Genomic DNA, 15,748 nt, shown 5'->3' on the forward strand with positions numbered 1-15,748 from the left:
ATGGAACATTATTCCGGCAGATCTGAGGATCGCTCCCCACCTTTAATAGATTTGTGGGGGCCGCACGTTTCATATGTAGCAGTGCCGGGTGAGTTATGGCCGTGGCTGGCAGCCCAGCGGTAACAAACACTTTGTAAATCAGGGACACCAAATTAGTAATAAAAGTGGGCTCCTACTGTGAGATCTCCGAGATGTCAGCCTCCGCAGGCTCCCACATTCATTACCGGCCCCGTGCTTAGATTTTATTGGTTTACACAAGCTGGAATTACAAGAGGTCTCGGGGCTGGCGTCGCTCTCAGGACCGAGGAGCGGACAGAGGCCGTCCGTGGTGGGCCCCCGGGAGCCCGCACTTGGCAGTCGTGCCCCATCAGCTTGATTTACCCTGGTCTGGAGACAGGTCACTCAATGCAAGTTATAGGAACCATTTCTTAAAGCGACAGCGCCTTATTTGGCTGTAGAGGACCTTAACAATTGGCTCTTGTAAAACTACAACTGCCATGAAAGGGGTATTCCCATCGCTAGGATATGCCCCCAATATCTGATCGGTGCACGTCCACACCTTAGAATGGAGTCCACAAAGCGCCAGAGGGAGGGTGCACTGTTCACGCGTGGCCCTCCTCCATTTGTTTCTATAGGAGCGCCGAAAAAGCTCTGGCTTGGCCATTTCCATGAGTCCCAAATATAAGTCAATGGAGGGCGGCCACGCATGCGCAGTGCACCCTCCGGTGCTTTGTGGACTCCGCTCAGATATGCCCCCTAGTGTCCAACATGGGAGTACCCCTTTAACTCATATTCTGTGGGTATGCCATAAATGTCTTGTAGATGTGGGTGCCACCTCTGATGCCACACCTAAGTGGAGATGGAGGGTCCCCCGACCTCCATGCTGCTTGGCGAGACACAGAGAATTCCAATAATTTGGCATATGAAGAATCAGCATCAGGTCGGATTACTGGATTTCAGAGGTTACTGCGAAAAGTAAGGCGGCACTCCGACCTAAGTGTCTATACTGGTTAATAAGGATTTTTTCGGTAATTCCTTATCTCTTCCTAGTTTTTGGCTCCCATTCTGATTTAGCGGACTGCTTTCTACCAGATGATTACATTCCAGAATAAAGGGTTTGTCTAGGATTAGTTACAGCGCCCTCGCTGTCCGTGGATTGTGTCTGGTATTGCAGCTCAGCTCCACTGACGTGAATATGGCCGAACTGCAATACCAGGCAGAACCTGCAGACAGGGGTGGCGCAGTTTTTTGCCATGCTTTTCGACCTTGCACAATCCCTTTAAAAGGAATCTGTACTATAAGGTAAATGACTGGGATGAGGCTAAAACCGCCGCCTGTCACTGCAGGGATTTAGGTGTGAGGAAGGAAGACGTCTCCGCCATGTCCAAGGCTTCATGTTTTACGAGGGGCTGTCTATACAGAGCAGGAGTCTGTAAAAGGGGACGGGGGTCTAATATATGTACATAGCGGTTTTCCAGGTGGTGCCGTGCCCGGGATCACAGCCCCCCCCCCCCACCGCGGGTAATAAGGTAGAGATGATTTTATGGTGATGGATTTCGCCAGAAGCTGTTTGTCTTGGCGTCGTCCTGCCTTTGGATGAGATCCGTCCTCCTTGCAAGAATCGGCCCTCCACTGTCCAAAAAAAATCCCCTAACATGTGTTTACCCTCCACCGCGGCCAGGAACATGAAATCCAGAATCAGACGGAAAATATAGGGAAAAAAAAAAATCTGCATTTTCCATCGTAGACGCCGGAGGCCAGAAAATCCTGAAATGTGGGGGGGAATAAAGAGATGCATGTCTTATACTGCGCCCCTAAAAAGCCAAAACGATTCTAAGTATATCTGTTACTGGGAAAGCTGGGTGACGAACCATATTGCTGCCGTCATGGTGGTAATCCAGCTTTCCAAGACGTATGAACAGTATAACCGTAAAAGCTCCGACAAGGGGTTGTCACTCATCTTTTCCAGGTTCCACAATGGTGGCGGCGCTTAGTAATATGGCAGCAGAGGGTATTACTCAGCTCTCCCAGACACCTGAATGGCAAAGCAACCTATTGGGAGGGAAACCTGATCTAATAGCCAAGGGAGACTCCCACTTTGGAGGACCCGGCTTGACTACTTGAATGGGAGCTGTTGTAATACCCCATTTCCCCACTAGAGGTCACTGCAGGAGAAATGTGTCACCGCCTGCAGCAACCCCAAGGCGATCGGAGCAGGTACTGTCTAGAGGGGTGAAAGCCAATATGGCCGCCCCTACAACTCCTGCTCACCCAGCTTTTCCACTTTCCTCAGTAATTATACCTTGGGGAGTCTGAAAGCTGGGTGACAAACAATATGGGGCTGTGGCTTTTCAAGGCTCGTGGATGGCATCTGTCTACAGAGGCATCAGTGCATGAACCTGCTACACAGGGAGGTAGATGCAGGAGTCGGGGAAAGATGGGTGACAGCCCAACGTACATGAAAACTGCCCCCCCTGCAGGTGATTTTGTATAGTACCTGCCAAAAGCTCCATACGTGTTGACAATCCGCAGCGGGTTGAAGGAGGCATTCATGACTTGTCTGGCGCTCACCAGGTTCAGGACCACCGGGACGCTGAGGTAGGCAATGAGGATGCCCAGAGATATGTGAAGCACCTGGCGGGTGTAGAACCCTGCGGAGGACGTGGCACCATTAGTGGTACAAATACATGCCAGGCTGATACATTGTAACAAACCACCAGGACAGCAGAGGAATACGTTCTGCTGATGTAGGATTGTCTAGCCTGGACACAATTGTAACAAACCCTCAGCTGTCAGGTTTGGATACAAATAGGGGAGCTCAAGTTCACTGACAACAAGCAGAGATCTTGACACTGCTGCATTACTAGGCTAGTAATCTGGGAAAGACAGGTGACCTCTCCCATGGTGGCCATGACATCATTGCCCGATTTTCTCTCACAGCGCCCCCGCATGGTCAGCTTGTGTAACCTGGTTCCTTATCTGTCCACGAATCTTCCCATTACCACAGATGTTTATTTCCCAGGGTGATAAGCTGCGCCCCCACACCGCTGCTCAAGTACTCCTCTATTAAAGGGGACCTCCAAGGCAATAATATGGATGGCTTATCCTTTCATCGACCGCCACACATGTTCACAGCTTGTACGTGGTGTGGCAACTCAATGGAGCTGAGCTGTAATACCAGGCACAACCACGGACAGGAGTGGCGCTATTTTAGAAGCAAATTGCCAACTTCCGACCCCATTACGTGTCTATTTATCCCAAGTCGCTGCTAGAACTATAGACGTTTATTTCTACCTCTGTAAGTATGACGTTCAGTACTGGGATTTAAGGGTCCATTCAGACAACTGTAAGGTCTCCGTGCCCGTATTGTGGACCGTTAATGGCGGGTCCACAATATACGGGCACCAGCCGCGTGAACTTCGTCCTATCTTTGGTGAAACGGAGGCACGGATCGGAAGCACTTCCGTGGGCTTTCAGGTCCGTGCCTTTCTTCAAGTCAATAGGTCCGCATCAACAAACGGAGTTCACACGGCCGGTGCCCGTGCATTGCTGACCGCTATTTGTGGCACGGAGCCCTTACGTTCTTGTGAATGGACCCTAAGGGTTAGCATCCTTAATTTTGGTTATGCCCAGTACTGTTTACCCCTGTTCCACATACCCTGATCCCAGGCGGAATACCCTGCTGCCATGGCAAAGTTTTTTCTGATACAGAGCTCCAGATCCTAGGCCTAGACAATAAATCTCTGTTTCCTACAGTCACCACTAGAGGGAGCTCAGGAGCGTACTGAATACAGTTTATACATAGAATACAATAACAACGCAGTATGCAGTGAGCTCCGTCTAGTGGGGACTACAGGCAGAGATTTATTATTTAATGCTATGTTTATGCAGGGGATTTGGAGCTGTGTATCAGAAAAATATATGTTCATGTATAGGTTTGCTTGTGGGAGAAAATATGTATGCATTTGTATGCAGGCAAGTGCATAGTCATGATCTTAGGCACATCCGGTTCTATACAGGGTTGTTTTTCTGGGATTTACATATTGATGGCCTATCCACGAAGAGGTCGTGGTGCTCCGTGAGTGCTTAGGCCTCTTCCTAGGCCAGCGACATCGTGTTTATCAGTTATGTGGCCTAGGTGCAGCTCAGTCTCATTCAATTGAATGGGCCCAAGGTGCAATACCAAGCACAGCCACCATACAGTGGACATCACTGTCCTTGGTAAGCTGCGAGGAGGTTGAGGTGCCAACGGGATCGCTGCAGCCTCCCCAAACAGCTGATCGACGGGGGTGCCAGGACTCAGACCACCGGCGATCTCATATTGATGACCTATCCTGAGAATAGGTAAATCCAGAAGAACCCCTTTAATATGTGTATTCAAGCATTTATGGTGAATTGAAGAGGACTTCAACCCCATTTATACACAAACCGGTCAATTACCTGTTAAAATATTCATGTTGTCATATTTTATTCCAAAAAGGTTCAAAACCCTGTACTAGTTTCCTAATAATTATGTTTCAGAGATCAAAATCATCTGCTTCTCTTTCATACAACCATATAGCTAATTGATAAAATTCTGGCTACCTACACTGACCACTAGGGGGAGCTCTCTGGAGATAGGATTATCATTGAGTTCCATAGGTACTGTATAAATTTAGATGGAGGGATCTCCTCCTAGTGGTGGCTGCAGGAAGCACACATTTTATCATTTAACTATGTGAAGGGAAGTGAATGAGCTATACATCCCAAGCTTAAAAAAATAAAAATAAAGATTTATGTGGACAACTCCATTAAAATCGGCACATAATTCTGCGAGGGCCAAGGGGGCCTTAGATTTTTTTAAATAAAAAGTTTCATCACTGGTCGGCCTATTGTGAGACTTACCGCAACTCCTTGTTGGGCGCTCTCCAGTAGACGTCTGCCTCTGGATTTTGGATACTTGGTGTTTTGCAGACCCGTCCTTGGATCTGAACAGAAAGCTGAGGTGGGCATCATCAAAACAGGCGATACTTGGCACGATGGTCAACCAGTTTAGGAAGCTGAGGTTACCGCTGAGGATCAGAAGCACCTAGTAAACAAAAAAGATATCTTCCTGTTAGACCGTCCAGATGTGCGTAGACATGGAGAGTGGAAAACCACCATCAGGGCCATTAAAGAGACATGGTAACACCTAATGTTATGACTAGGCCAACGCCATACCATATGTGCTAGGTAAAAAGTTGAAAGGGTAAAACAATCGAAAAATAGGGTGATCCCATATTTTTAATCAAATTTCTGATGGACTAACTTAGATGGTACCACAACCTCTAGGGTTAAATCATGTGCACTCTCAAACTCAATATGTTCCTACAGGACACGGCATTGCTCATGGTGTCCATGTTGAGTTGAAGAACAACCCATATAAGGTCCTTGTTAATCTTTAAGACGAAGAACTTTTGAAGGTATGTCCCAACTTGCTATAGGCATAACAGATCATATAGGGCCAAGCAGAAGAGGTGGACGATCTCCACCATAGATGGAACCCTCATGGGTGAAGGGAGTTGGCAAAAATTAAAGACGATTGAGTCAAAAACAGTGCGGAGGAGGAGGGATCGTCAGCTGGAGAACTAAGAAGTCAATGAAGAGAGTAAAGCCCATGAAAATCATAAACAGCCCAGTTTCTGGACTTAGTAGCTAGTAATGGTGGTCCTGGCAAAGTGAGGTCCTATGAATACTTGCTTCTCATGCATGTATTCTTGTTCAGGAGAGGGGAGTAAGCTAATGCCAGATGCCTCCAGTGATGGCTTATCTCCAGTGAGAACTAAAGGATCAGGAATGGTGAAATCCAATGTCCGATGCTTTGTTCCCCCGCATCAGCCATTGGGGGAGAGTCAGGAATGGTTAGGTGGTCCCACCAAAATTGGCAGGTTTGGCCGACTTTCATCTAATGTGTATGGCCACCTAAAAAAAAATGATCAGGGATGGCAGGAAAGGCAACCGCCTAGGACCATGACGACTAACCTCTGGCACTCCAGCTGTGGTAAAACTACAACTCCCAAGATGCCCACTTGCTTGGCTGTTCTCAGAACTCCATACAAATGAATGAAGCATGCTGGGCGTAGTAGTTTGACCACAGCTGGAGAGCCAGAAGTTCTAGGCCTAGGGTGACGCATCGCGATACCTCCAACTTTATCAGCAGTAACATTCATGACAAGCTCCTGGTCTGACTCTAGTACAGGGTGGCTGTTGTCGAGGCTTGCCTACGACTGTCGGACATCTTGAGTCACCAGCCAACGAGGTTAGACATTTTTTCCACTATGGACCTGAATGTTCACTTATATTCTTTTTCCATCTGTATGCGGAACCCGCTGGGAATGATGGGGTTAACACTAAAAGTGTTGACTGCTAAATCGGGTAATAAAAGTGAAAAAAAAAGAGTCCGTCTCTTGCTCATGTCAAATTTCTTAAGATTAATCTTATTCCATCATTTGGGGCCAAAGCAGACAAATTCTTTGCAGAGTGCCAGGGGCACTTGTGGGGCTTTCGCTTTTTATGGAGGGCTTTCCTGGCTGGGATATGTCAAAGTCACAGCCATTAATTTGACACGATGCTTGTTCTGGGCCGGGCACTCTGGAATATCAGCTCCGGTCTGCTCCGCGGCCAACAGGACGGGGCTGAGCGGCTGCGAAGATTGCGCTGATTCACCGGCTCCCGCCCTACAAGTGGGTGGTGAGCCCTCTCCGCAGACACCTCGTAATGGCACCACGATCATTAACCCTTCGCGGGGAAGAACTCACTCACGTAGGCACTGGCTTTTTTTTTATAGGTTCTGGAAAAGTCACCTGCTCCTGGGAAAACTAGGTTCTCTCTTAAAGGGACAGTATTTTATTATTATCTATGAACAAAAAAATATATACTCCATTAATTAGCAAACCAGCACTGATGGTGCATAGGTACGGCATAAGGCACCATGCACACCACCATATTCGTTTTGCGGTCCATATGCCATCCACATAATATTTGCAGACCCACCCAAGTCAATAAGTCCGCAAAAAAAACACGGCTGCAACATGGACTGGTCCGGTATTTTGTAGGCCTGCAAAACGGATACGGTCATGTGCATGAGAGCCGTAGGGGCAATTTTTTACACAGCTGCCACGAGCCTCTGACAGAGCTTAAAAATCTACTGCAGTTTTGTATACACAGCGCCTTCATAGATCTATGTGTCTCCATGGTTACAGACTACAAACAAACCCTACAGCGTAGTCTGATCTAGCAGTTGTGTACTCCACAATCCCTGACAGCAAAAGAGGGGCAGATGGAAGCATTTTTGGAGCTGTATTTTAGGGCTACTTAATTACGGCAGGTTTTTGTTTTGCTGGAGAGGGGAGGCATTAAAGATTAAATAAGTGACACCCCCATAAGTTTTAAGGAGCACTCAAAATCGAGCTTAGTGCAAATCCTGAGGGGGAGGAGCATGACACAGGAATTCTCTCATAGGTGTAATGCTCCGCCTCCTAGTGCCCTGCATCAGGAAAAACAGAGTGTAGTAGTTTTGTATGGAGTGTTCCTTTAATTTATGACATATGTTACTATGCCCTAACATTGGACTACATGATCAGGCAGCTCAATGAGGGTGTCTCTAGGACCCAGGACCACCTTGTGGTATAGGACAATATGTGAAGGGGCACCCACAGGCAAAGCGTAATGCCTCAGCATCTTTGTAGAACACCGCCTCTATGAACCACTTAAAGGGCAGCTGTCAGCAGTTTTGTACCCATGACACTGGCTGACCTGTTGGCAGCTGAAGCCATCTGTGTTGGTCCCATGTTTATATGTGCCCGCATTGCTGAGAAAAATTTAGCTTTAATATATGCAAATGAGCCTCTAGGAGCAACGGGGGCGTTACCGTTACACCTAGAGGCTCTGCTCTCTCTGCAACTGCACACTCTCTCTGCACTTTGACAGGACCAGGCAATGTAAAGGTGATCACACCTGGTCCTGTCAATCAAGGTGCAGAGGGTGCGGCAGTTGCAGAGAGAGCGGAGTCTCTAGGTGTGACGGCAAACAGTGGCTTTTTTTATTATTTTTTTCCAGTGTCGTGCTCCATTGATTATTATTTTTTTTCTTATTGTGCAGTAAAAATAACAAGGTAACTTTAGGGCTGTATTACATTAAAAGATTTTGCAGGAGATTTTCGAGAGGGAAGCGTTCCTTTCCAGCAATTGTGGAGGAGAGCGCTGCTATTCCATGCTGCGATCTTCTCCTCAGTATGGGGAGGGACGATCGGCGACGCCATCACTCGTTCACATACTGACTCGTTGTTTGCCTGCAACCAGCGCAATCTGTCTAATTCTCAAGCACGCTTAAATATGGCGATTGCCCGATGAGCGAGCGGGTAATCAGCGGCACCATTACACATCCAGATGACCGCTAATGAGCTTTCCTACAAACGCTCGTTAGTAATGTTCTTGCTGATGCTTATTCTATGGCTCATTAACGATGGCGGAGGTCCCGAATAAAGTACGAAAAGATTAAAAAAGTTTTTTTATTTTTGTTTTGAAAGAGACTTTTTCAAATGAAATAATAACTGCTAATATAAAATGAATGTAAAAAGTAGTTTTTGTATTCTTTTTATGATCTCTGTCTCCCTGAAGAGAGGCGCAGAGATGGAGAGGAACAAAACTGTGCAAATCACCACTCCTCTTCTGCAGCGCTGCTGTAAAAAAAAGGAAAAAAAGAGGCGGCACAGCAGAAGAGGTCCCCTGAACGGCCTTCGTATGAACACTATATGGCGGCAACAAAAATTTGTGTCGGCAGGCTTAGGGTGACTTAAAAACATAAGAGAATTGATACTCACCTCCATCAATCGCCGGCCGCTGTCCAGATCCTCGCGGATCTCTACTTCCTGCTCCCGTTTTTGCACACAGGAAATGCCAGCTTAGCCAGTCGCTGGATCGGATGGGTCACTGCTGTGCCCAGCAATTGGCTGAGAGGACATATCGAGGGGATTCCTGCGAGTTGAGTAGGAAGGGAAGAGCAGCGGGAAACCAGACAGCCGCCATTAAAGGGGTTGTCCAGGATGTTGATAGCCTATCCTCGGGATCAGCTGTTCCTAAGCTCGAGAAGTCGTCGTCGGACCTACACAGTGGATGGAGCTTCTTACCATTCACGTCAATGAAAGCCGAGATGCTGTAAACCAGCTCTGATCACTAACGACAACCCCTTTAAGGGCTTTTCTCAAAATTTCCTAAAAGGGTATTTGAAACTGGGGTTTCTACACCAGGCACCCCTGCAAAAAATAAAAATAAATACTAGTTGGACCTATCTTGGGAGAGGAAATGCTCTTTGCTGCACCCCACCCCTCGTAGACGCGGCATTACATCGTACACACCTAAAGGTTGTCACAAACGTAATGAATCACCCCGAGTCGTTAACGAGCAGTCCCTGCGTGCGCTCGAGACAATAAGCGATCATGGAATATTGCTGACCAATTACCCCCATCGTATTACAGGCCCTTGCCCCTTCCAGGGGGGTATGTCAGCTGAAACAGCAAGGGGAAAAATTCAATATGCTGCGCCATAAAAGCAAAAACAGAAGCCATAAAGAGGCTGCGGCGTACGGGCTGGCGAAACAATGACGCCCCTGATGGAAGACGTGCCGCTTCATTTCCAGACTGAGACCCCATAACGAGCATTTCCTCTGCCTGCTCATGCTCTGACTGCAGCCATTAATGTGCTGGGCTAACATGGCGGGGTGCTAGCAATCAGCGGGGCCAGAGGCTGACACGTAATGTAACCTGACAATTATATAGGTGGTGTGTTTCTCCTATGCATCATAAATGCCAGCGGCAGCGGTCACGGATGACGACGCGGTGTGACCGCTCGTTCTTAAAGAGACAGCACGCATAAAATCCAACTAATACCTACCACCCATTATAGGCAAATATGTCAAACGCAAGCACCAAAAATGGAAAATCCGCGCCATCAGGTAGTCCCTATATCTGCAAGCGGACTCAGGATGGAAAAACATGGCTGCAGTCTTCAAGAAACAAAGCCATAGCCACGTATTGCAGCTCAGCTCCACTGCAGTACCACAAGCAACCTGTGACCAGGCGTGGTGCTGTTTTTGGAAGAAATTGGCCATGCTTTTCTAATCCTTGACTACCCTTTTAAAAGTCACTACCATAGGAATGAATGTCGAATCTCAATCCCATTCATGGCAAACATCCACCCCCATGAGTTTTTTTTTTAAGGAGTTATCCAGGAATTGATATTGATGACCTATCCTCAGGATTATGACTATCACATCGGCAGAGGTCCAAGTCCTGGCAGAACCACCAATCAGCTGTTTCAGGGAGCCGCCCTGGTGAACAGAGGCCCCTTCCGGCAGCTCACCCAAGCACAGCGCCGTAAACAGTTTGGTGGCTGTGCTTGGTATTGCAGCTCAGCCCATTGACTTTAATGGGACTGAGCTGCAACTAAGCCATGTGACCAATGTATGGTGACGTAACATGGCCTAGGAGGAGGCTGTGGCGCTCACTGAGCACCGACCTCTTCTAACAGCTGATCGGAGTGAGCCTAGGCCATCAATATAAATTCCTGGAAATGCCCTTTAAGCTTGGAAGAAAGAAAGGGAAAAAGGCAGAGGACAATCATAGTGCACAGGGGCGGCCATATTGGCTAAAGTATCATCGAGCACATGGCCTTATGGCTACCGATTCACTGGTGGTGACCCCAACCATATTCAAACCTGGACTTGATTTACATATCTGTTGCATAAATAATTGCGTGGTGTCCTCACGCGTCATCTTTGTAGGTATATAACGATGATAAAGTAAGTGACTGGTCGGGCATCTTCAGAGAACATCTTGGAGTCTCTTCTATGAATTGAGATACGAGGAGGCTGACGCGCTTTGATCTTGTAACCACATACCGATCGTCAGTCCCCGGTCTGGGTGCAGTTCCATCGTCATGCTGACAGCGCACATATCATTCATGTCGCCATCTTAAGGTGTGAGCGGATTTATGTCGGATCTCAGGAATTTGAAGAGTCGGTCTTTCTTATTTCTGAACTATGTCTTCATCTTAAAAGATTCTCCGTTCTGGACAATCACGACATCTTAGAAAGGTCCCCTGACAGTAAGATGATCACAAAGTGCTAGGATCCTCAGCGATCAGCTCTTATGAGAGAGAGAACCTGGCAGTAAGGGTTCACTTTCCCTGCAGCGCCACCACAGGAGAAATGAAGCATTACATTGTGTCCATTCAAATCAATGAGCTGTCTGTGTAATGAAGGACAGGAGAGGTCCTCCAGAGCGAGAGACGCTCTTTCCTGTTTTTGGTCAATTAGGATTACCATAATTATTATTATTTGCCAAATGCCAGAATAATGAGAGAGAGAGAGAGAGAGAGAGAATGTTTTAAGGCATTTTTATTACTTTTTGCAATATCAAAAGTTTACATACACTAAGATTACTATGCCTTTAACCGCTTAAGGACCCGACCATTTTTTGCAAATCTGACATGTGTCACTTTATGTGGTGATAACTTTAAACGCTTTTACTTATCCAGGCCATTATGAAATTGTTTTCTCGTCAGATATTGTACTTCATAACAGTAGTAAAATTGAGTCAATAGTTTTTATTTTTGTTTATAAAAAAAATACCAAATTTACCAAACATTTGTGAAAATTAGCAAATTTCAGTTTCTCTACTTTTATAATAGATAGTAATACCTCCAAAAATAGTTAATACTTTACATTCCCCATATGTCTACTTCATGTTTTGATCATTTTGTGAATGCCGTTTTATTTTTTGGGGCCATTAAAAGGCTTAGAAGTTTAAAAGCAAATCTTGAAATTTTTCAGAAATTTTCCAAAACCCACTTTTTATGGACCAGTTCAGGTCTGAAGTCACTTTGCGAGGCTTACATAATAGAAACAACCCACAAATAACCCCATTTTAGAAACTAAACCCCTCAAGGTATACAAAACTGATTTTACAAACTTTGTTAACCCTTTAGGTGTTCCACAAGAATTAATGGAAAATGGGGATGAAATTTAAGAATTTCACTTTTTGGCAGATTTTCTATTTTAATCCATTTTTTCCAGTTACAAAGCAAGGGTTAACAGCCAAACAAAACTTAATATTTATGGCCCTGATTCTGTAGTTTACAGAAACACCCCATATGTGGTCGTAAACCGCTGTACGGGCACACGGCAGGGCGCAGAAGGAAAGGAATACTATATGGTTTTTGGAAGGCAGATTTTGCTGGAGAGTTTTTTTACACCATGTCCCATTTGAAGCCCCCCTGATGCACCCCGAGAGTAGAAACTCCAAATAAGTGACCCCATTTTGGAAACTACGGGATAAGGTGGCAGTTTTGTTGGTACTATTTTAGGGTACATATGATTTTTGGTTGCTCTATATTACACTTTTTGTGAGGCAAGGTAACAAAAAATAGCTGTTTTGGCACAGTTTATATTTTTTGTTATTTACAACGTTCATCTGACAGGTTAGATCATATAGAGCAGGTTGTTACAGTTTTTTGGGGGGGCGACAGTCTTGTGTAAGGGCTAATTTTTTTCGGGATGATATGACGGTTTGATTGGTACTATTTTAGGGTGCTTATGACTTTTTGATCGCTTCCTAATACACTTTTTGTGATGTAAGGTGACCAAAAATGGCTTTTTTTTTACGTCTTTATTTTTATAAAACAGGTCGTTACAGACGCGTCGATACTTAATATGTCATTTTTTTTAATGTAAGTTTTACACAATAATATTTTTTAAACAAAGAAAATCATGTTTTAGTGTCTCCGTAGTCTGAGAGCCATAGTTTTTTCAGTTTTTGGGCGATTGTCTTGAGATGACGGTCTGATTGGCACAATTTTGGGGATGCGTATGCCTTTTTATAGCTTGGTGTTGCACTTTTAGTGATGTAAGGGGACACAAAAAATTATTTTTTAGCACAGTTTTTATTTTAACTTTTTGACGGTGTTCACCTGAGGGGTTAGGCCATGTGATATTTTTATAGAGCCGGTCGTTACGGAGGTGGCAATACCTAATATGTATCTTTATTTTACACAATATCATTTTTGAAACAAAAAATAAATTATGTTTTTGTGTCTCCATATTCTGAGAGCCGTAGTTTTTTCAGTTTTTGGGCGATTGTCTAAGGTAGGGTATAATTTTTGCGGGATGAGATGACGGTTCGATTGGCACTATTTTGGGGTGCATATGACTTTTTGATCGCTTGCTATTACACTTTTTGTGATGTAAGGTGACAAAAAAATTGCTTTTTTGACACTGTTTTTTTTGTTTGTTTTTTACGGTGTTCCTCTGAGGGGTTAGGTCATGTGGTATTTTTATACAGCAGGTTGTTATGGACGCGGCAATACCTAATATGTATACTTTTTTTATTTACTTAAGTTTTACACAATAACAGCCTTTTTGAAACCCAAAAAATGATGTCGGTTAGCTTGGTACTATTTTGGGGGGCATATCCTTTTTTGATTGCTTGGTGTTGCACTTTTAGTAATGTGAGGGGACAAAAAAAGTATTTTTAAGCACCGTTTTAAATTTCATTATTTTGACGGTGTTCATCTAAGGGGTTAGGTCATGTGATATTTTTATAGAGCCGGTCGATACGGACACGTATATATGTCAGGTATTTTTAACATTTTTAGTTTTATTTTGGGAAAAGGACACTTTTTTTTTTTTTTACATGAAACTAAATTTTTTTGTAAAACTTTATTTTTTAACCCACTCTGGGACTTCAACTTTTGGGGGTCTGATCCCTTTTACAATGCTTTACAATACTTCTGTATTGTAAAGCATTGGCTGTAAGTACATTACCAGTGTAATACAGGGGGGCTGGATCTCACAGGCTCGTACGGAAGGCAGCCACGATGCCTAAGGAAGGCATTGGGCTGCCATCGGGTCCCAGTCACAGCAGCGCAGGGACCCGATGGCAGCTCCCTCCCCACACATCGCACGTGCTGCGGCACATCAAGGGTTAATGTGCCAGCATCTGTGATTTCACCAATGCCGGAGCATGCAGCAGGGGTCCGGCTATCAGTGACTGCCGGACCCCTGCCGCGGATCGGGTGGGCGCAGCTCCTGCACCCGCCTAATCACATGTACGGTGCTGGTCCATAAGTCACGGACATCTGTGCCATACATGTACGGCGCGGGTCCTTAAGGGGTTAAACAATCCTGGACTGCCCATATCATGATGTCATGTGTTTGGAAGCTTCTGTTAGGTTTGTTGGCAACATCTGAGTTAATTAGAGACACACCTGTGGATGTATTTAAATGCACACCTGAAACACACTGCTTCTTTGTGTAGTATCATGGGAAAGTCTAAAGAAATCGGCCAAGATATCAGGAAGAGAATTGTGGACTTGCACAAGTCTGGCTCAACCTTGGGTGCAATTTCAAGATATCTGAAGGTGCCACGTTCATCTGTACAAACAAGATGGGAATGCCCAGCCATCTTACCGCTCAGGAAGGAGACGGGTTCTGTGTCCCAGAGATGAACGTGCTGTGGTCCGACATGTGCACATCAACCCAAGAGCAAAAGACCTTGTGAAGATGATGGTGGAAGCTGGTAAGATTGTGTCAATATCCACAGTGAAACGAGGACTGTATCAACATGGGCTGAAAGGCCACTCTGCCAGGAAGAAGACATTACTCCAAAAGAAACATAAAAAAGCCAGATTAATGTTTTCAAATGCAGACAGGAACAAAGACCTACATTTTTGGAGACATGTCCTGTGGTCTGACAAAACTAAAATTGAACTTTTTGGTCATAATGACCATCGTTACGTTTGGAGGAAAAAGGGAGAAGCTTGGAAGCCTAAGAACACCATCCCAACTGTGAGACGGGGGCGGCAGCGTCATGTTGTGGGGTTGTTTTGCTGCAGGAGGGACTGGTGCACTTCACAAAATAGATGACATCATGAGGTAAGAAGATTATGTGGAAATACTGAAGCAACATCTCAAGACATCAGCCAGGAAATGGGTCTTCCAAATGGACAATGACCCGAAGCGTACTGCCAAACTGGTTACAAAGTGGCTTAAGGATAATAAAGACAATGTTTTGGAGCGGCCGTCACAAAGCCCTGATCTCAATCCTATCGAAAATGTATGGGCAAAGTTAAAAAGTCAGGTGCGAGGAAGGCGACCAACAAACATGGCTCCGTTACACCAGTTTTGTCAGGAGGAATGGGCCCAAATTCCAACCAACTATTGTGAAAAGCTTGTGGAAGGATATCCAACACGTTTGACCCAAGTCATACAGTTTAAAGGCAATGGTCCCAAAGAGTAATGAAATCTATGTAAACGTTTGACTTTGCAGAAAGTAATAAAAATGCCTTAAAACATTCCCTCTCTCTCTCAATATTCTGGCATTTAGCAAATAATAATAATTATGGTAATCCTAATTGACCAAAAACAGGAAAGGTTTATTCTGATTTCATGTCAGATGCAGATGTCTCTCTCTCTCTATATATACAGGTCCTTCTAAAAAAATTAGCATATTGTGATAAAGTTCATTATTTTCTGTAATGTACTGATAAACATTAGACTTTCATATATTTTAGATTCATTACACACAACTGAAGTAGTTCAAGCCTTTTATTGTTTTAATATTGATGATTTTGGCATACAGCTCATGAAAACCCAAAATTCCTATCTAAAAAAATTAGCATATCATGAAAAGGTTCTCTAAACGAGCTATTAACCTAATCATCTGAATCAACTAATT

The 15,748-nt window shown here is 44.9% G+C and overlaps 1 protein-coding gene across 2 annotated transcripts in view; it reads right to left on the reverse strand.

The window, feature by feature from the left end:
* LMF1 (lipase maturation factor 1) overlaps positions 1 to 15,748 on the reverse strand; it is a 199,022-nt gene that overhangs the window by 25,890 nt on the left and 157,384 nt on the right. For both annotated transcript variants that reach the window (XM_044303094.1, XM_044303095.1), the window contains exons 7-8: positions 4,885 to 5,068; positions 2,498 to 2,651 (exon numbers count right to left, since the gene is read on the reverse strand). In XM_044303094.1, the coding sequence (XP_044159029.1) occupies positions 2,498 to 2,651; positions 4,885 to 5,068 (338 nt within the window). The remainder of the gene's footprint in view (positions 1 to 2,497; positions 2,652 to 4,884; positions 5,069 to 15,748) is intronic.

This window comes from Bufo gargarizans, chromosome 8 (assembly GCF_014858855.1).
Source record: "Bufo gargarizans isolate SCDJY-AF-19 chromosome 8, ASM1485885v1, whole genome shotgun sequence".
NCBI lineage: Eukaryota > Metazoa > Chordata > Amphibia > Anura > Bufonidae > Bufo > Bufo gargarizans.